This window comes from Labrus mixtus, chromosome 22, assembly GCF_963584025.1.
Source record: "Labrus mixtus chromosome 22, fLabMix1.1, whole genome shotgun sequence".
Taxonomy (NCBI): domain Eukaryota; kingdom Metazoa; phylum Chordata; class Actinopteri; order Labriformes; family Labridae; genus Labrus; species Labrus mixtus.
Genome location: NC_083633.1, coordinates 7569304 through 7591993, shown reverse-complemented (window position 1 = coordinate 7591993; position 22690 = coordinate 7569304). Strand labels below are relative to the sequence as shown.

At 43.5% G+C, this 22690-nt stretch overlaps 1 protein-coding gene across 2 annotated transcripts in view; it reads right to left on the bottom strand.

Annotated features, from left to right (window-relative positions):
- chst11 (carbohydrate (chondroitin 4) sulfotransferase 11) overlaps positions 1 to 22690 on the bottom strand; it is a 95654-nt gene that overhangs the window by 7776 nt on the left and 65188 nt on the right. For both annotated transcript variants that reach the window (XM_061029726.1, XM_061029725.1), the window contains exons 2-3: positions 20816 to 20901; positions 121 to 350 (exon numbers count right to left, since the gene is read on the bottom strand). In XM_061029726.1, coding sequence (XP_060885709.1) covers positions 121 to 350; positions 20816 to 20901 — 316 coding nt within the window. The remainder of the gene's footprint in view (positions 1 to 120; positions 351 to 20815; positions 20902 to 22690) is intronic.

Genomic DNA, 22690 nt, shown 5'->3' with positions numbered 1-22690 from the left:
CATTTGAGGAACAACATTCAGCTTTTTGTATGATCACCAACTTCCGTCATGGTCATAGATCAATGAGGTTAAAAAAGGTCAACGACTAGCCCTCAGTTCTGTCTAAGGCGCAACACCCACCTGTATTTCCCCCGGCCCGTCAACACCATCATGACACGTTTCCAGTTGGTGCACGCCACCTTGGGGACGTAGCAGTAGATGAGCTCATGGTCCTCATCCACCACGAGGTGCTTGAGGTCTCCGGGCGTCAGGACTCTGCGCTTACGGTTGGATGCGCTGTAGACCCGACAGGCGTCCACGACCTGGTCCCTCCTCGCCTGGTGGAGGACGGCTGCTCCAGACAACTCCGGCTGGTCAGGGCCAAATAATAAAAAAAACAAAAAAAACAAGAAGTGGGAGAGAGAGAGAGAGATTGCTGTTAGCAAAAAGCTTCTAGGATGTAGAAATTCGGAAATGAAGCTCTGGAATCTTTTTTACAAATGTGATTCCTAACTTATTTAATGCATCTAATGGATGATAGCTACAGTTTTGAGGTGCCAAATCTCAGAGCAGGCCTTGATTGTACTTTGCATGATATTATTCAGAGAGACCCAACAAGTTGCACCATGAGTGACTTGGCAACAGCAGCAGAGGAAACATGCTTATAGGCAGACACACAACTAAACTCTAGGTGGGTTGTGCAAACTTTGGGTGCCATTTTTTATTGCCATCATTGACACCAAAGCCGTCAGCACTCGTAACGTTATGATTCAAAACACCAACCGAGTCCCGACTCAAGCTTTGTTTCATTTTTGTCTTCAGGTCAGGACCAGACTCCTTCATAAGATTTTGTTCTACCTGTAACTCACACTTTAATGCCCTTCTATCATCAGCTGTGAAGTGGATTCTTACACAGCCAGAGAACACAGAGGATTCCTCCTCTCATTGGTTTTTGAATGTTTCAGCATGTCTTAGACATGAGCAAAGGAGGCTGTAACATCACGCCACCTCCATCTGTCACACAACGTTAACTGGATCACTGGAGCAGAGGCTGTCAGAGGAGCTGCATTAGCCTGCTGCACGCTTTCCAGCGATGCAATCCCGTCTTGGCTTCTATCAAATTTGTTTTGATGTATGTGGTTATTTTTGCAGTTTTCTCAGCCTGTCCTGCTGCTGCTCCAACTATTCTCTGAGTGTAAAACAGACGTGCAACGCCACCAGTCTTGCTCCCTCAAAAAATCAAACCAACAGAAAACTCACATCGTCCACTTTACACTGTGAACATCATCATATGGAAAACATGGCAGACTAGCTGCTTTGGTAGCCTACTTAGTTTGAGTCTTTATTTAAGAATTACAGTGTCTTCACATTTCCAGTCTTACAGGTAACACTTTTAAACCTCATTGACTAAGTTTTTGTTGTCTTTGCACCTTGAGCAATACATGTTTCCATCCATTCTCAAATCCATTATCTATAATGCTTTTCCAGTTCAGGGTCGGGAAGTCTGGAGTCGATCCCAGCTGTCATTGGGTCAGAGGCGGGGTTACACCCTGGAATGTTCGCCAGCCAATCACAGACAACCAGCCACACTCACATTCACACCTACGGGCAATTTAGAGTCACCAGTTAACCTAACGAGCACGTCTTCTGACTGTTGGAGGAGGCCGGAGTACCGGGAGAGAATCAACGCATGTACGAGGAGAACATGCAAACTCCACACAGAGAGACTTCTGTCAGACCGGTATTCAAACCAGGAACCTCCTCGCTGTGTGGCGACAGCGCTAACCACTGCACCACCGTGCAGCCAACTTAAATCCAACTGTGCCAATAAAACTATCTTGAATAAATGAAACTGAACCAAAGCAGAGAAACAGATGAAGAGAGAGAGAGAGAGAGGCAGGCAGACAGATAATGAGACGTGTTATTAATCTCAGCCTTTATTATCACTCTCATCTCTTTATTGACTCTATCTTTTCCTCCTATCTGAGTCGCTCCGCAGTGTATGAGAGAGATTAGACCGCGGGTATGAAGGGAATATAATGATACTGGAGGATATTACAGATATTGAGAGTGTTCAATATGCACAGATCCGGACAGCAATCATTCATCCGAGCTATATTTCATATTCACCGTGACGCTGGTGATGAAGTGGGCCGCAGCAGGAGGGAAAGACGGCGGCTGGGGATGAATTAAAAGAGTCTAAGGCGGGGGGGGGGGGGGGAAGCCTTTGCATCTGAAGGGCAGGAATGTTTTTTCATGTGCCTCTTGATTATTTTTCCTCAGGGTCTGAATTCCTCTCCAGGGCAGTTCCCCGCTCTCCTGGAGGAATCTTAATTGATTGTACTGTGGGCTGCATCTTTACCGCTCACAACAAGTGTGTCCTTTCAGCTCCACAGCGTCCTCAGCTGAGAGGGCGGGAGACCTGGAGGACCAAAAATAACTCCGGGACCACCACCATCGAGGACTGAATGCCAAGACAGCGTGACTAAAGAGGCTTGTATGTCGTTTTCTTTGAAGTCAATCTATAACCAAGTGGGCGATTCATCATGTGCACAGCTCGCTGCAAGAACACGGAAGAAAACCGATCGTTCATACCTTTTTTTTTTTATCTGATGACAACATACAGAAGCAGTGAGAGTGAGGGAGATGTCATGGTAAACACATGACCTTTAACCTCAGAGGTGTTTCTGAATGATGGCTGTGAAAGTCACGCTTCATACTTCAGCCTCGTCAGACGGTCATGTGAGGAATCAGATCAAACATACAGGTTCTCTGTTGTTACTATATAAAACATTGATGTGGTTAGGAAGAAAGAAGCTGGAAGAGTACCTGCTGCATTCACACATCACATCATCCTGACATATATATATATATATATATATATATATATATACACATATTTTACTAAGAAGCTGGCAGGAAAGAAATCCAGGTAAAGTCTGGGTGAAAAAGACAGTAGTTTTGGATGTGCCTCACCCTGCAGAAACCCAAAATCTCTGCATGATGTTTCTAATAGTGAGCCTCTACTATGATTGACAGGAAGCACAGGTAGTGACTTGTCAATCACAACGTAGTCTAATATAATTTATCCACAATTTAATATCCTGTTCCTGCACAATAGAAATACAAAATTCCTGAGATTGTCTAAAAAAAAATGAAGCTCACTTTTGCTTAAAAACTATAAATTTCTTCATTTCTTTGGACGCATTTCCTGATTTTAGGATCTGAATCTGCACACTTTATGCACTTCTGCACTATTGCCTTTAAATACCATGCAGTTTCACTTTGCATTGTCGGTGCTTTGTGAAGTATATGTGACTTTTACCTACGGGTAGTGTTGTAGTACTTGAAAAGTTGTCTTAATCTGTAGAAAACTTTTTGAAGGTCTCAGTATATTTTTCCACATACATTTATTTGTAGTTTTATCCGCCGGTTACAGCCGCAACCTTCCCGTTGTTACGGTATAAGTGAGTGACACGCCCCCTGCACATAAGTTGATGATTTTTGAGTGACATTTTTGGTCTTGGTCTTGTCTCAGTCTCGTCCTGCCTTAGTCTTGGTCTTTACTTGGTCTTGATTCCTTAATGTCTTGGTCTTATCTTGGTCTCTGAGCCCTCTGGTCTCGGGTACGTCTTGGTCTTGTCTTGGTCTCGGTATCTGATCACTCTGGTCTCGGGTACGTCTTGGTCTTGTCTTGGTCTCGGTATCTGATCACTCTGGTCTCGGGTACGTCTTGGTCTCGGTTAGTATGGTCTTGACTACAACACCACCTTTGGGTACAAAGAACTTAACCTGAATCTGAACCTTCCTCTCTGCTTGTTGCTACTTCTACTTTCACCCACTTTTTCTAACAATATTCTCCTTTTTTTTTTTCCACAACCTGTTTCCCTGTTGTATCAAACTTTCCTTCAAACCGATTTCCGTCAAGTATAATTCGACAAGACACGATGGATTATGAGCGACTCTGCTCTGAAAGAAGGCCTCACTTCGCCTCCCTCCCACCTCTCCTCTCTTTGTGCTCGCTGCTCCTCCCTCTCCATGCTAACGCTGACACATCAAAGGCCTCTAAGGCGTAACAGCACACAGCGAGTAGCAGCTTTTTGTTGACGAAAATCTCTTTTTTTCTTTTTTTTTCATCCGCTCTCAGACATCAAGCCATGATTCACACGAATGTCGCAGCGAGCGTGCAGCGTCGCATCCCAGAGGAGGACAAACGCTGTAATTAACATCGGAGGAAAGAGACAAGGGAGGGAATCTTGTCATCTGCAGCTCTGCCTCAGTGTTCCTCTCCTTATCTCGCTTCTTTTCCGCAGGATTACTTTCTGCCATTTTATCTCCTCTTCAGGCAGATCAGTCGGTCTCTTGTGCAGTTTCCATGAAAGGCGTTCGGATGAGAGGAAGTAAAAGCAGAGGGGGGGATGAAGGGGGGTGGGGGCGAGATGTCGATACAGGCTGAGAGGAAGCGGTGATGGAGATCGCTGACCTCTGGCCATGTCAGAGTGTTCCCACGGGACGGAGGAAACCATTACTTGCATACTTTCTCGCACAATAACCCCTTTAATCCCCTTTGGACGAGACGAGTGCGGCGTAAAAACCACAGCTGTATAAGTAGCATCACATGACATGGTCGATTTAGTTTGATCTCTTCCGATTGGTAAAGTTCCCAGGAGGGCCTCAAGCCCTCAGTCAGCAGATTCCCCCGTGCAGCTGACTTTTATGGAGTATCACTCAGCATCACAGCATATAGAAGTATTTTCATCTCTGTAGGAGGGGTATGGGAGAATTAGCATTCTCTGTTAGCCGCTGAATCCAATCTCTGTGGCAAACTCGCCCAAGAGAACTGAGAGAGAGAAACTCAAAGGGAGGAAGAAAGCACACAAAATCTTTCTGCATACATTTAAACCTAATCTCCCTCGAAAAGTCATTATCAGTATTGTGTATGCTAATAAGAAAATCTCTACTTTTTTAATCTTCAGATGCCAGTGGGAGTTGAAGGCGAGCGCATAGCAGCGTTGTTTTTTTGTCACTGCGCAAAACGTGTCAGAAACGTACGACGGGGCAGCGTAGAGATCGCATATCTCATTCTCAAGTCTTAATTTCCTCGTCACACCTGCATCGCTGTCACTGAGGGATGTTGGGAGTTTGACAAATGATCTGAGAATCAGCGCGGCGTCGTGTGGATGTGACGGCTGGAAATGAGTTGCTGCCTTCAAATCTGCTGATGCTTGCAAAGAAAGAAACGAGGAAGGAGGCATGGAGGAGATTAAGGAAAGGTCTGATGGAAGGAAGGAACTCCCTGCACCCTGCAAGGAGCTCAGACGCTTCAAGATCACTTAGTTTAAAGTGACTTTAAGTTGTTGTTTTAACTTTTACAAGTTTGTGGACAGTGCAAAAACTCAAATCTTACCAAGTGTACTCGTCTTATTTTGAGGGGAAAAATGTGTCTTTACACTGAGCAGAAGTAATTCACCTGCTAATTACAGATAAACATCTTATTTGAAGATGTAACAAGTAAAAGTGAGGCCTGAATTGCATGTAAAGAGTTAAAGATGGCTGCTGGTTCAGAGAGGCAGAGCCAGACTCTGGCCCTTTCTGAAAAGCCACAGTTCAGTATGCAGTGCAGACTTTTCAGTAGACTGAACCCTCGTGGACATTTTCTGGGTTCGCCTCAGTAGACTGAACATTTCAGCATGGATACTAACTTCCGGGTTTTGTGCAGTATGGTTTGGATGCATCCTATTGTATGTTAACACTCACCATGCTGTGTTAAATATATGTGTTATAAGAAACCTTTATGAAGACATTTGTGAAGAAATTTCTTGGTATGGAATTTATTCCCAGATTGGCCAAATATCTGATAAAGTTCGCTCACTATCAGATGAATGCTTCCTCATGTTTAGTCAAACGGATTTTCAAAAAGTTAAAAAACAAAACAAGGCAGTTCGCGTCCTCAGCACACAATCAGCCACTTAAATCACTGATAATGAGGAACACCTGAGCAGGAGCTGATTGAGCTCACAGGTGAGACTGTGGAGGCAGAATCACCAAATGACTTCCCAACATACGCAAAAACAACAAAAAAACATCAACAAAATATGTACACATAAAGATACAAACAATACACTACAACATGTGATAAGGAAACAAGAACAATGTGAATTTAACTGAAAAAACGTTAGTTAGTGTCAAAGCCTTCAAACATTAACCTGTCTGGATTGCTGTTATGTACAGTGGTGGTTCTAGAGTCTGTTGGGGGCCCTGGGCAAGAATTCACAGAGGGGCCCCTTCAACCAGCGTTCATCACCGTTAAGTTACAGTAAGATACCTACAAAGAAATGTAAGAAATGTAAAAAAAAAAAAAAATTTAATGAGAGATTACTGTCGAAGAAAATGCACAAATAAATTGGTCAATTTTGTTTTTTTTGCAGTGAAGGAACTTGCAAGCTCAAAGTGAAATATTAAAGGAGCAATATGTCACTATGACACCTAGTGTTTAAAATGGGTACTGCAGTCCAAATTCTAAACATTGTAGAGAGCTGTCTCCCCCCCGCCCCCTCCTCTCAAGAGTCAGGTCGCCATGTGGTGGACACTGAAGCTTCAGTGTTTAGCCAGGTCTGCATCGGACCTTCAACTTCACTTCTTAAAGTGTTTTTTTATTCACGTCTATACACGGTGTAGGTCGATATTTAAATTTGTCCAGTTCAGGGCCAAACAGCAAATATTGACTTGAGGCTCCTCTGAAAGGTTCATCTCAACACGGTGAAATCTCTGCACAGAAACAGTTCATATCGAGATAAAACTACATATGAATACCTCTAAATAACCTTATATACTGAACCAGCTTTCTTAAAGATGCTGTTAATACAGTTGGGGAGAAAATTAGATGCTAATGCATCGTGATCTCCAGCTCTGGGATTCTGCAGCGCTCCAGAGCACTTTGTGTAGAGGAGAAAGCGAGGGACATATTTTTCCTCGAAGAAGTAAAAACTGCTTCCTACTGCAATTTAAAGTCTGCAGCAGTCAATACTGTCTACACATTCCCCCCAATTAATTCCCTATTTATATTCAGTGAGGTTATTCTGGTGCAGCTTCTCCAGTATTTACATCTTTCTGTCTCTGGAAGATGTAAAAATATTTGGAAACAGGCTACGACTGTCTAGGAAAAGTCGGTGGATTTATGCTCCTGACGTACGGAGAGCATAAAGTGAAAGTAAAGTGCTGCAGCAGGAACTCTTCCCGTTTTAGTTTGATGCTTTCTCTGCTTTTCTTCTCCCCCCCCCCTTCGGTCTCTTTAAAAAAAACGATCCATCTGTGAGGCTCGTCTGCAGCTTCTCTCTCTTCTTGCTCGCTGTGAAGTCATCTTAACAAAGATCAATAGGGTTCATCAAAGCACCTCTCTTTCTCACACACATCGCACACACACACACTGAGCACACTGAAGGCACTCTGTCTCTCTGACCCTCTCCGCTCACAGACTGGCATTCATGAAGCTGCAGGAATAAAGCTGCCAGTGTGCCACGACTGTACCAAACAAGTGCATAAAGCTTCACCTAAGGCTCTAAAAGGCAACAAGGCGAGGCTCTTCGGTAAAAACCTGAACAATGCTGACAGTTTACGAGGCGCTTCATCCTTTCCACCGAGGAACTTTCCACAATGTCATTCAGGAGAAGTCAGACCAGCAGAAGAAGAGGACTCGTCAGCTGACCACCTCGCGACACGAGGAAATGTTTCTTTACCTGTATTTATCCCGGGAAACGACTGAAACACACGAACACATGCTTCCTCTCTTCCTGGAAAAGTGCTGCTTCATATTCATGCAGCTCCACACGTTCATACCTGGAAAAATCCGAGTACAACCACAGACGTCTGCTTGAGCGAGCTCAAAGGTCCTCAGAGTCAAATAAATGCAACTGCAGGAAATATTATTGTTTATGTTAAACGTTTGGATAAAAAAGTGTCTAAAGACATGTAAAAAAACATGACGAGTTTCTGATCGAGGCCTTCAAGCAGCAACTACCTTCTCAGAAATATGAAACAGAAATGTTTGTTCAACTTTTTCTATTCCAAATGATTCTATTCTGGGTGTCTAATGAACCGTGTTTGAAGGAGGTGGATCTTGAGAGAAACGAGGGGTAGTCAAAGGCTTTGTTATCAGTTTGGTCAGCTGGCTTAAGCCGTTGTACACTGGAGGATTTCAGGCCGATTCAGACTGATTTTGTCATCATCAAGTGAGCCATGCTAATTTCACACATTTTTCCGAGTGTCACATTTTTTTCCCTCCAGGCTCGTATCCCTGTCAGGGTGGAAAACTCTCAGTTAGACCATCATGGCCCAGTTAAAACCCTCCATTAAAACCTCTGCTAGTGAAACGTTACAGCTTCACGGTCTGTGAACTGACTCCTTCAGGTGAGCGGAGGCGTCAGAGTTTCACTGCAGCTTGAATTTCAGCCTGATCATGTCAGTCGTGCAGTGGTCACAGTTTATTATCTGACATGTTTGATATTTTGGACGTACTGCTGCATAGTTTCACACAGTAAGGGCAAAGTCACCCCAGCCACCAGACCAACTTCCTCCGCTTGGTCAACACCAGGACTTGAACTGGTGACCCTCTGGTTCCCAACCCAAGACCCTACAGGGGGGATAACCCTGCTTGCCTTTAGAGAAACTGTGGGATTGGCCTTACCTTTTAAATGTGGAGGCTTCATCCACTGTTACAGAGACATAAAGGCTCCACAAAGGACCGACAGGAACATCACTGACTGAAGAAAGTTAACTTTGCAGTTTATGTCTTTCAGCACAATAAACCCCTCTGTTCCTCTCTAATGTTTCTGTAATGACTCAACCCCTGTTCAGGGAGCTTTAAACTTTAGGTTAGAACTTAGCTCTCTGCTGAAACTCAGTTAAAGTTTCACTCAGAAAGCACTTTTAAACTACTACTACTTCTATAAGTTTAACTATTACGTACTGTTGCAACAATCTGCCGGGACTGAAACCAGCGAGCTCATGATCAAAAGTTACTTTTCTAACCTGAAGACATCTGCAGAAACTTTGTTTGAAAGCAGCAGAAGAAGCCATCGTTAAAGCCGTAAATCTACTGATTCATGATTTCTGTGCTGGTGTTGTGTAAGGGCACTGCAGGGAGCCACTGAATGGACAGTGTGTGTGTGTGTGTGTGTGTCGGGGGCTAAAAGCACCGGGCTTCCCTGTTGGGACAGATGAGCCCAAACAAACACATAAATACACACACTCAATGTGATGCTATTTGCTGCAGGGTTCTCAGCAGCGGTTAAATGCGGATATTAATAAATATCAGAATTTGCTAAACCTCCGTATTTTCCTCACAGCTGAGGTCAGATTAGTGCGGACCCTTCGGCGATGGTGGTCTGTAAAAGCTGCAGTGAAACTCTGACGCCTTCGCTCACCTAAAGGAGCAGTTAACAGACCGCGAGGCAGTAACGTTTCACTAGCAGAGGTTTTAATGGAGAGTTTTTTTTTTACTGTGCGCTGATGGTCTAACTGAGAGTTTTCCACCCTGACAGGGATACGAGCCAGGAGGAAAAAAAAAGTGACGCTCGGAAAAAAGTGTGAAATTAACAGGACTCACTTGATGATGATATTCACCAACAATCCCTTTAACCTTGTCTTTTTAAAGAAGCACCCCGGTTGAGTCAGAGTGAGCGGTAACGTCAGCTTGAAGAGATTTATGATTGCACTTTTATAAAGTTGGAGGTCTCTGGAATAAAGAACCCTCCGTATTTGTCGCCGCACTGCAGCGTTTATGTGTTGCTGCAATGACAACCTGTATAGCTCTGGTCCTTGAAGCCGTTCGGATGAATGCCACAGATATGGGCTGTTTTATATTCGAAGGCCGGAGGATGGCTCAGAGAGAAAAAAGGATTCAACACAGAACAATAAAGTTCCATCTTTCCTCACCTTGACCCCACCATCACATCTAAAACCTGCATATCATGAAGCTGAATTTAACATAATTATATCGCAGTATATCTAATTTAACCATGGCAGCAGAGGTGACATGCACAGTTTGAAGAAAAAAGTATAATAAAGGTCACATGTTGTGCCAAGTCCTTCTCTAATACTAATATATCTCTAGTCTGTCTACAAACCCCCCAATGATGAGAAAAGTCCATCCTCTCCATCTTTTCCCTGCTCCACTTTTCAGAAAATGTGTGCTCAAACAGGCCGTTTGGAGATTATCCCTTCATGACATCACAAGGGGCAGTAACCCCTCCCCCAGGTGGGTGACACTCCCACAGCTAGGTGTTTTGTTCTGCCCTCTGAGTCTGCCTTCTCACTGTAAACAATAGGACATGGAGCGAGAATGCACAGAGACACCCAAGCCCTTCCAGAGAGGGGGCGTGGTCAGACACAGCTCATTTACACTTAAAGTCAACTTTTCTGGGCTGCAGAATGAATCAAAGAACAAGAACTATCATAAAGAAGAATAAATCTATGGTGCATTCTCTAAAGTTAAGTTGGAGTTTCACCTTAACCAAACAGCCTGTGTAACATAAAGCATGTCTTAGAAAGAAAACAGATGTTAAACAGATGTTACCTTGTGCAGCTGCTTGATAACTTTGACAACATTTGACAACCGAGGATGAGAACGTGTTAGAAATCCAAAGGGTAAGACACAAAAACCTTTGAATAACTTATCTGAACATAAACACGGCTGCTCTGTGAGGACATGTTGCATCGCGAGCAGGTCCTACAAGTGATCCTGTCGTGACATGAAGCCGACTCGCTCACTCTCAGCTCGCGTCTACACTCGTTTTTTTTTTTATTGGAGACCGCTCCAGTGAGCACCTCGATGCATCTGAATGACATCACGCCTCTTAAACTGAGCGCATGATTCAGTCTCTGTGTGTGAAGTGAAGTGAAGGGAGACAAACGCCTGCAGAACTCTGCAACCTGCGGACGGATCGCGCTAGCCGGGGTACTTCAGGCCCTCGGCTTGTGCGTCCGTTTCAACTCTTCCCACCGCTCAGCTCAACACAACTATGAACAGATCAGTTCCACACAGACGGACAAAAACAGTGAATAAATCTATGATAAACTTAAAGGCAGGGTTGGTAATTTTCAAAAACTAGCATGATTATGAAAGCAGCATTCCCTCAGTGCTACGTCTACACCCTCAAAGGCCACGCCCCCTCACTTACATGCACGAGCGCCGTCGCTCCAGAAGTGGACCTCAGCTCATCTCTTGGATTGTGTAGAAACTACGTCATCTCATTCAGCGGTAAGTAAACTCACAGTATAAACTCCGTCATCAGTGACCTGCTTTGAGTGTGAGATAGAGCACGACAGAGGAAGAGATGCTCACTCTTGAACCCCTCACACACAAGTAAACACAGAATAAACGGAGGTCAATTTGCCCTGTGTTTGTCACTTCAGGGTAAATCTGCAGGATTCATGACAGCTGTTTAAGCCTGCATTAGTCACCTGCGATCAGAGACCTGCATGTTTTCAGGGGAAAGTTAGCCCACCTTTAAACACACCATAAAACCTGTGATGTACGTTTACACCGCCTGTGCGTCAGGTTCAAATTGAGCTACGACAGGACGAAAGAGAAGAAGAAACGCCTTTTATGCTGCAGCTGCAAACTCCCTAATAACATAGGTTGACTATCTGTATGTATGTGACGTGTGTTTTTGTGCAGCCGAACATCTGAGGACCGTATAATTTGTGTGTTTGTGTGCTACCAGTGTGTGTGTGTGTGTGTGTGTGTGTGTGTGTGTGTGTGTGTGTGTGTGTGCGTGTGTCTGTGTGTGTGTGCGTCAGTGTATCTGAAAGAGAAACGTGTGGGTATAATTATAGCAGCAGAGACAAGATAATGACAAACTGCTCTGACTTTCCCTCAGAGCCATCAAAGTTTCTCTTTTTCCTCTCTTAAGCGTCTCACCCTCTTCCTCTCTCTGCACGCCGTGCTTCAGCCCCGAGGGAGGAGGAAGCAGCCGGAGAAAAAAAAGAAAGTGAGAAGGAGGTGAAGGGAAAAAATAAATAAAAAATCACACGCCAACTGTGCTCTAAGTTTTTAATCTTTAATCTGAAATGTTCCCAGCTTGGTCCCTTTAAAGGGGAATTCCAAAGTTTCCAGAACCTATTTTTTAATCATGTTTCATGTCTTACAGAATATATGGGAAAAGAATTTTGGAAATGCTTCTCTGTAAATTGTTTGAGTCTGCAACTTTGAATTGGCCTGTAATGCTTACAGTTTTAAGTGTGAAAACATCCTCAGAGTTTGCTGACTCCAGCCGGACCTTCTTAAAATAATAATAATGATTAGTTACTTCTCATGAGGGTAGAAAAAGTAACACATAGTGCTTTCACACTTGCAGAAATCTCCTGAAAAACTCTGGATATTTCCAGGAGGAGCTGTCTATGTGAACGCAAACATCCACATTTTTTTGTTCAGACTTCACCCGGAGTTTCTCCTCCAGCCTCCTAGTATTTTTTCCGCAGTAAGTCCGAGTTTGCTGATGTGAGAACACAGCAGGATATTATCAGGGGATTTCAGTACAAGCCAATAGGAAGAGAATGACGGGGCATAATCTCCCGCTGTGAGGAGCCGGGTCGGAGAAATCTCCGGAGCAGTCCTCCCGAAATTATCTAGATATTTGTGCATCTGTGAAAACAGCTCTACAAACAAAAGACAAAACTAAAATAATCAAGTGCAGTTACGATGACCTCTGGCTCTAAAAAACGTCCAAGATGGCTAATATACCTAAGCCGTGACTCCAACATGATACTCTATAAACCAAACAGTAGTTTCTTCCCCTTCTTATCCAGAGACACCGACTGGGGCTTTTTATGAAAACCAAAGTTTTTGAAGTGAGTGCTTGTTGAGGAACAATGTGCCTTTCTGAGAGGACGATGGGGATGACATGTATCTGAACCCCGTACGTTCTGTTCCATCTCACAGTGTCACTATTTGAAGATCTGAAAAAAGCAACAAGCTTTTTTTATTATCATCTAGCAATTTTCCTTTTTGATCATGAGGAACTTTCAAAATCTGGTTTCTGCATGTCCTTTGTTCCCCTCACCACTTTTCTGTCTCTTCTCTCGACAGTTTATGTTCTCTGAGAGTCAAAAAAATAAAAAAATAAATAACGGAGCGTTCATCTCCTCTAAATCCGTCTGTCTCTCCTTTCACCTCCTTTCTTCAGCACAGCCTCCAGAGATGGACAGAGACACAAAGAATAAAGCCTCCTCCTCTGAATCCCTTTGTCTTTAAAACCCAGAGTGACTTATCCAGCTTCCCACACACACACACACACACACACACACACACACACACACACACACACACACACACACGTCCCCACACTGCTCTGATGCTTTTACAGCAGAGAAACACTCAGACAGCTGCTCCGGCGGCTTTGCTGTGGGTGAAAGGTGCGTTGTGTCTTTCAAGTGCATGCCAGTGTCTGCTGCTGTGTTCCTGCATAATCTGGCCCAGGGTGGCAATTGAAGGGAGGGGCGGGAGGGGGGAGGCGTGAGAAAACACACACACACACATATACACACACACACAAAGTGAAGGGCTGGCAGGGGGTTAGCAGGATGTCTGCAGCTGGTGCAACAATCCAGACAGGTATTATCAGGTGGCACAGACTCATGCAGACGCTTCTCAACCTTCACTTATGTCAAACTTTTCACAGAGAGATGGATTCAGAGTGATCAGCGCGTTTACTTTAGGTCATTTTCAAGTAGAACTGTTGGCTCCAAACAAGACGGATGACTTGGCATCTTATGTTGAGTTTTTTCAGGTTTTTTTGTCTTTCAACTTTTGCATCTCTTGGATGGAAATAATCTTCATGTGAACAGTGAAGGCAGTACAAAAAACGAAATGTTTACTTTATTCTCACAACATTTCAATCCGACTTTGATCTTCTTCAGGTCAATGCTGGAACGCCAAATCCATATTTTTATATTTTTCACCAAAAGGCTGAAAAGTATTTAACGGAAAGGTGCGCTAAATCAATCAAAGCATCCAGAGGGATTCACATCAAAAGCAAGACATCATCAAATTAGGTGATCTTTAAAGTTCACACATTCTGTTAAATCCCCTTCACCATGTTTCTCTAACTCTAGTATGTGTCCCTAGTCTGTCTACAAACCCCTCATTGATGAGAAAAGTCCATCCTCTCCATCTTTTCCCTGCTCCACTTTTCAGAAAATGTGTGCTCAAACAGGCCGTTTGGAGATTTTCCCTTCATGACATCACAAAGGGCAGTAACCCCTCCCCCAGGTGGGTGACACTCCCACAGCTAGGTGTTTGTTCTGCCCTCTGAGTCTGCCTTCTCACCGTAAACAATAGGACATGGAGCGAGAAAGCCAGAGCCACCCAAGCCCTTCCAGAGAGGGGGCGTGGTCAGACACAGCTCATTTACATTTAAAGGTACAGACACAGAAACAGCCTGTTCTGAGCAGGTCAGAAACAGAGGGGTTTATAGACATGATCAAATCCAGGATCAGAGTGGATTTAGAACAAGAAACTTCACACACATGTTTTGAGGAGCTCTGAGACTTATTTAAACTGGTTGAAGAAGAGGATAATATGTGACCTTTAAAAGAAATACCATATCTTTTTACATTGAAGAAGGGCTTTCAAACGGTTAAAATATACAACTTTTACAAACAAATAAAATAAAAAGTTAGAGGACAAAAGAAGAGGGAAACTTGAGTTAAGTATGAAGTGAGAGCGTCTCTTGATTCGCACATCACTCTACCTTTCTGTCCTGATGATCAGGACTTCTGTGAGATGACTGAGAGAATGAGATCATGGATGAAGGAGTGCAGAGAGAGGACGACGGATGGCTCCTGAAGGACTCCCCGAGGGGAAGTCGACAGGATGGAGGGACATTTGCGATGGAAGTGATGGCTCTTTGAAGGCAGACTGATTCTCAAGGCTTCATTTCCTTCTGAGAGACGTGCATAAGGACGGATTCTTTAAAGAGTCAGGTTTTAACCTTGTTATGTGTTTTTTCATCCGCTACAGAACAATGAACGAGCAGAATAAGCACGGTCTTGAAACATGTTTTAGACAGACGTGGTATTAACGTGTGAAACAATCCTGTAGATGAGGAGCTATAGGTGTTAAAGCTCCTGTTTGGATCGATTGTTTCAATTGTTTGACTTGGATTGTTTTGTGATTTTGTCCCTTAAATGTGCACGTAATGTTTTAAACAAAACAAAATTTCATGCTGTGTTCAAGTACAGTTTTGGCTGTAGTAAATGCAAAACACAGAGGCTGTTTCTGCAGTCAGAAACAATCAGTCAAGATGCAAACTGTGAAAAGGAAAGTTTGTCCTTTGAGATCGTCTTTTACCTAATAAGACACGTAGCAAAGAGGATGTGGGTACAAGATACGATCTGTAGGCGGCAAAACTACGGGGGAATATCATACATTTGAAAAAGAGGGCGGGTCAACAACTTTTCTGAAAAGTTGTTGACGTAACCGGCCAAGTTATTCGCCTTGAAAGTTTGGAGCGGCTACACAAAAAACGGCGCTGGGCGCTGCACTTTTTCTCCAGTAGGCCACTTCCTGCTGAAAACGCTCTAAAACGGTTTCATTACATTGAAGTCATTGTAAAGACTCTCATCATGTCACACAGTCTGACGACCCGCTCCTTCCAAGTTAAGCACTCACCGTCTTAGTGGAGCTTTAAAATTGATTGCTACGAGGGTTTATGATCAGATACTTTGTTGATTATGTTTTGCTTTAGGTTTCTATCGTGCAAATCAAGTCCATCTTTTGTGCAAGTTACTAGGCAACCGAAATAATAGTCGGGAAAGAATTAACTTTTTGGATGCACAACCTGGGATTTCTTCTACTGCAGAGGAGGAGGAGAGAGAAGAAGAGGAGGGTAAGAGAGAAGAAGAGGTCGTGTGTTCATGAAATCATGGAGGTCATGACAGGATTTTGGGGAGTTTAGGCTCGTCCAGGAGATGCAGCTTAGTAACAAAACAACGTATTTCCTGTTGATATGGTGACTGAAATTAAGGAGATTTCCAAAGGTTTGCTCTCCAGATCCAGGCTCCCAAAATGTGATCTCAGTAGATAAAACTGAATCAAATGAAGCTGCTTCAGATTAAAAGAACGAGTCAAACAAAACATTTTTTTTAACCTAAAAGCACACATGTATTTGGTCATTTAAATTTGATCTCAAGTGGAAACTTCAACACAAATCAAAAACATCCAAAGCTTTTATTTTGGAGGGTTTTCACCTGCTCTCTTTTCTTTTTTAAGATCATCAGATCCTCCAAAACAAAACAACAACAACAACAACAACACACAGACGCACTCCCATCGCAATGACCCTCCATTAGTGCCGGTGTTAGCGGTGACTCATTCCCTCCTGTTGCACCATTTTGCACAAATGATCGGTGTGCACGAGCAGCTGCAGCTCTGATCTCTGAATCAGAGTTTAACCGAGAGCTCTGCTTCTGTAATAACGGCGTGTGCATGCCTCTGTGCGCCGGCCTGTGATTACCGAGAGGAAGAACCAACGTTTCCATGAGGAGGAAAGATTATCACTGTCAGGAAACCAGCGCCCTGCTCCGCACTTGGATCATATCTGATCGAGTGTGTGCGTGTGTGTGGCCGCATGAAATCGCTCCCTCTGGAGGTTTTTATTACATGTGGCTAATCAACTCATTCTGATTTTATAAATCTGATTAATGAAGCCGGCGTCTGCCCCAAGGACGCAGAGCTCAGTAAATGTAATGTGCAAACACACCGCAGGCTAAAAATACCACAGACCAGGATCTCTGTGAGTTACCTTCAGGGCCACAGCGGCTGGAAGTTAAGCCTTCAATTGAAGACTCGAGTTATGATTTCTTCTCCAGATTTATTCAATCTGAGGTTTATATTCATGAGAAAGCCACAGAACATGTGTTAATGTCATGAAACATGTCTTAAACGGAGAGGGGAAAAGAAGAGTCAGGGTGAGTTTTTAAAAACCAGGAAATCTACAGCAGCTTAGTCAGCATCCTTACAGGCTTCAGAATATGACTCTGTAGGTCAAGATAGCAGTTACACACTTCCTCTTACACTTTTTAAATTAAACAGTTTTGGACGGACAGCAATTATTTGTTCAGTATTCCAAAAGCTTAGTGGGAGCAGCTTTGCCTTAGTTTCAATTTTTGTCCATTGTGAAGGGGCCTAATGCATCTTTCAGGCATATATTCCATTTTTTTTTTGTAGTTTTGCATTTCTTACCAAACCGACAGTATTCTCCAAAATGTGTTTCTTAAACTTGTACACTGCACACCTTTTAGTTTGAACTACAAACTGAAAGTTAGAAACTAAAATTGACCGAGTAAAACGAAGAATGCCAAAAATGTCCTCCCTCTGAAGGTGTACAATTCAAACTGCTCCTCACAAGGACAGAGCCACACACACACACACACACACACACACACACACACACACACACACACACACACACACACACACACACACACACACACACACACACACACACACACACACACACACACACACACACACACACACACACACACACACACACAGCATCAGTTCTCACCTGACCACTGACCCCGAGCACCCTGCTTCAGTTTACTCTAGCAGCAGAAACAGCCCGCTGTGCATACAGAAATATATCAATGGGGCTTCACATGAGTGAGAACGTGTGGAAAAATCCTCCACGGAAAATTAACCCACGGCCGTGTCCACGTGCACCTGAGCTAATCTTAGCCGGCCAGAAAACCACTTAAGGCTCCACGGTGTGCGTTTTAAAAAGGTGCGGGGTGGTAAATGGAGGAAAGGAGGACGAAAGAAAGGGAGTGCGAGGAGGAGACGAGGCGGAGCAGAGGGATTAAAAGACAGCTGGAGGTGTGAGGAGGAAGGAGACATGGTGAGGGTTTAGCTGCCGAGGAGAGAGGACAGGCAGACAGGTGGTGATAGAGAGCGAGGAGGACAGTGACGGGAGAACAGAAGAGGAGCAGAAACGATCCAATCCGTCACCGTGATAGCATCGCCTCCAGCTGTGTCCCGCTGCCTCTGCTCCATTCAGCACACTACTGATAGACCAGAGACAACACACAAAACCTGGAGAAAGCTTCTGCAAAAACCATTAAACAAGCCTCCCTCCACAACAACCAAAGAAGAAGAAGGTTCTGCATGATATAGCCCACAACCTAAGCACTGTTTATGCTTGCCAAGCCTTGTTTTGGAGCATGAAGTTGGCTGCTGAATTGATTTGCTACCTTCAAGGCTCCCGTTGGTTTCACTTCACTTGCTTAAGATTGGTAATCCATCACAGTGAATATTAAGTTGCTCTGCTTTCTTTTCTTTTCTTTTTTTTTTTTTTTTCCCAGAACAACATTATCATTGCAAGCAGGAGGTGTTGCAAAAAACCCCCCTCTGCAACGACGCGTTCAAGGACACTCGGAAGTCTACGCCAAAGAGGATCATTTTTCAAACAGTTTATTAAAATGTTGGCTCGCTCGCAGCAGGAAAAGCATAAAGTTGGAGCATTTAGTCGGTCTTGCTGGTTGTAATGAATTTGTAAAACTTTGGAACGAGAAAAAGAGGACAACAACACCGGAGAGTTAAGGAGCTCGGAAAGAGCACTGCTGTGAAGATAATAACGTCTGTGTCTCTCCTAATGTGTCGGTTGAACTCCTGAAAAACTCAGGAAGTTTTGAGGATGAGCTGCAAGTCTGAATGCAAACAGCTGAATTGTTCACTCTGACTTTATCTGGACTTTCTCCGGCCAGCCTCCTGGTATTTTTTTTTTCTGCAGAAAATCCAAGTGAGCTGCTGCGAGAACACAGGTGACGTTTATTCCCTGCGATCGCTGCACGACCATAGACCGCCTGCACGCGACCGCTACGATCTCCGTGCTCTAATGAACCTGCTGCATTATGTTTCCTGTTCTCCAGTAGGTTCTTCTCCGCTCTTTAGTTCATATTGGGATTCAGTCAAACTACTCATAGCATTAATATGAAGTCATATATTCTCATTTTTGCACCCTCGTAGAACCGGGCCTGGCCGGCTTACTGTCCACACTCTGAAATCTGTTAGATCGCTCTAAATCTGTCCGATTACTCGCGCTTGATTTGGACCTCTGAATTCTAAAGTGTCAGTGACGGCTTCAGTAATCACTTTGATAACCATTTAAATCAGAGCTATGACGACTTAAGTTTGAATAAAACAATGAATAACAACAACTAGAAAAACTTCAAAACAAGCCAAAAACAAATCCACACGAGCGGGTCTTCAAGGCTTGCACCGCCTGAGTAAGCACTCTCCTTTCTCCAACATTTGCTCTTTGTCTTCCAAATCTAATTTCCGTACAATATCGCTTATGAATGCAATACTCTTTGGCAGCCACTTGCACTGATTTTGGCTGCCAAAAAGGCTCTTTTTAGCCCTAAAATTAACGGCTGCCTGCAAGCTTTGGGAATCATCCTGAAATGCATCATGTGCTTTGGAAAGTGGTCAGCAGCGATGAGCGTAAAAAAAAAAAACTAAAGGCTTGTAGTAAATTGAGCAAAACCACAGATAGAATTTATAAAGATTAAATCAATGAAATCATTCTGGTAAAAGAGGATTGGACACATTTTCCTTCACATTTGGGGTGATATTATCGGAGCCTTTTCCTTTCTAATCTTGGCTTGCTCAGATTGAATAATAACCGCTAACATTAGCTGTCCTGCATCTTCATCACGTCTCCTTTCTACCTCTTCACCGCCCACGCTGTAAACGGCCGCATGAAGCAGCGAAACCCATTAAAACTGCAGCCTTTAATATGGTTTAATTTCATGCTGGCAATCATGTACTTATGGCAGGTGTCAAGTTCTCATCCTCTGAAGCTCTTTGTATCTAAGTGGTGAAAACAAAAGATTCTTCACAGGCTGGAACAGACACCGACAGGGAAATAATAGTGCTGCTACTCATAGAGACAAGCGAGGAAGACAACCTGCTCAGAGTAAACATTAGCTTTCTTTCCTCTCTGTCCTTGAGCAAGGGGAAATGTTAGTCCTCTGTCCTTATTTCTGTGCCTTGTTGTCTGATCTGATTCCTGAAACACTTGACAATGGCTCCGTCGCCTTCAGACTGTAAAGTTCCCAGACGACCTGAAGGAAGATGGACGGCCATTAAGCTAATTCTGTCTGGAAGTTTAAAGAGGGCAGCTGAGTTGGTCCTGTCACCTCGGGCTTGACATACTGGTTTTGACGCACGTCAAAGTAAGCAAAGACTGAGCAACAATGCACGTTGAAGAGCTATAAAAACTGAAGAGGCTAAAAACAAGTTTCAAGAAAATACCGCTGAACCGAAGCCTCGGTTTGGTTTTGTTGGGTCTGTTTTTGCAAAGAAGAGAAGCAAACAAAGATGAGTGTTAAAGGCAGGGTTGGTAATTTCCTCCAGATCCACTTTTTAAGATTCTGGTTGACATTGTCTTTAGGTCCTGACAGAAATTAATAACTCATGTGCTCTGAAAAAAGGAACAAATAAATCCGTCATCTGTAGCAGTTGTAAGCCTGTAAAAACTTCAACCAATGTCTGCCACGAGGTACCAATCTGATGAACCAATCACACGCCTCCCTGTCTCCCTGCTCACTCTCTGCCTCTCGCGTGCACCAGCTCACTCTCTGGACCAACGGCGCTCGTGCATGTAAGTGAGGGGGCGTGGCTTTTGAGGGAGCACAGAGTGGAGGGGGCGGGTGCAGACGGAGCACTGAGGGGAATGCTACTTTCAAAACCGTGCTAGTTTTTCAAAATGACCAACCCTTGCCTTTAAGAGCCGGAGACAGAACGTTTCATAGAGAGCAGTTGGCTTCCTACCTGTGTGGGGTTGTAGAGCTCCTGCAGGGCGTTGCGGGATCCTTTCCTGCAGCAGCCGTCCACCATGAAGGGGTTCCTCCGCATGACTGCAAAACACAGAAGAGAAAGCACTAAGCACTGAGGGTCTCAAGAGTAATCAAATTAAAAGAGATGCTTATTGCTCAGGAACATCCTCTCTCAAACTGTAAGAATACTTTTATCCTATTTTGATTTGAGGAAAACTTGAACTCACTGACTTTTATTCTGCAGGTTTTTGCAAAAAGAGTTTCCAGTAAAACTTAAAATCTTCATTGTTTAACCTTTCATTTTCAGCGTTGAATTAACACCTTAGTCCCGCCTTGTGTGTGCAAATCTTACTTCAGAATCATTTGAGTTCAATCCTGCTGGTTACCGAGTGTTATGAATCCAATGTTAAGAGATGTCATGGTGATTTTTTTTCTTTCAGTTCTCGGTTTGGGCAAACTTGAATATGAAGTAGCTTTGTCCAGTTCATGCTTTGTCGTGTCTGTTTGCAAAGCGACACATGCACACAACCTCCACAAAAAGCTTGTTTATTTAACGGAGTTCAGTGCCCATTTCTGATGCAATCTGAGGAAAATTTCACAGCTGGTAAACTTGTTTTGTACGCAGCACCAGTTGAATTTGAATGTGCATCCATTTGCATCTTTGTATTGATTTAAACCTGCAACATGTCAAAACGCTTCACTTATCTCCCTGAACGAACCACTGCAATTAAACAGCAGCCATCATGCCTTCTACTTGTATTCACAGGATAATGCCTCACTGAGTTATTCTCTTTTTCCCAAGATGCTCTCGTATGAACGGCTTCATAGACGCCATAAATTGGAAACTTTTGGAAGAGTGAGACGAGATGATCAGATGGAGGATCTGTGAATCACGCCGGGTTTGATGGAGGAAGTCAGCATGGCTGCCAATTTATCCATTTGATCATCTGCAGAACGGCAACATAAAAAAAGGCACTGTGACTTTAAGAGGATTTTTACTGACAGAGTCTTTATAAAAGAATCATCTTTAAGACTCGTTATTTTTGAATAACATCCCTGTGATCCAGAAGAGCGTTTCTTAGTATTGCATTAAAAAATGAGAAGTTTTAAGCCTTATAAAATATATATATATATTTATATGTATATATATATTTATATATATATATTTTTTAGGTCTCAAGAAATTAACTTGTTATCCTCGAGAAAACAATTGAAATGTACTCGTTATCAAGGGAAATTGGAGTAAAATGTATGTGTGCAATAGGTGTGATAGACTGTAAATATGAATGTTTGAAGCCTGAGTGACGTCAGCCGTCTGTTCCTGCAGGGGGCGCTAGAGGTTCATCAGCAGCAGCCGCCATGCTGGAAATGCTGTCTCAGCCTAACTTTCAGTCAACTTAACGACAGGCTGAGAGCTGGAGCTGAGGCGGGTTTTAAGCCTCCAGACAAACCGTTACACTGCGCCCATCTGTCAATCATGTCAGCTATGGATAACATAGCTCAATAACTAATCAGACCTATTTTGTTTTCTTGAACCGGGCTGTAAGTATGTTAAAGTCTGCAGTAAAAACAGGGTTTTTTTTTCAATGGGTGTGTATGTGACTTCCTGTGCTTCTGCAGCCAGCCTCTAGTGGACACTCGATGAACTGCAGGATTTTTCACTTTCGCATTAGCTTCATATTTCAACAGCCGAGGTTGCAGCTTGGTGCGTGTCCTCTCAGGGCTTCCATAACAGAGGACAAGTTAAAAGCTGAGTTTTTTTTTAAAGCTTGTGTGTTATTATGACTAAATGTTCCTCCACTGTGCACGTTGATTTTTTATTGCCTTTTCCCTTTACAACAAAAAGGTCTGCATGCCGAAGAGCTTAAGA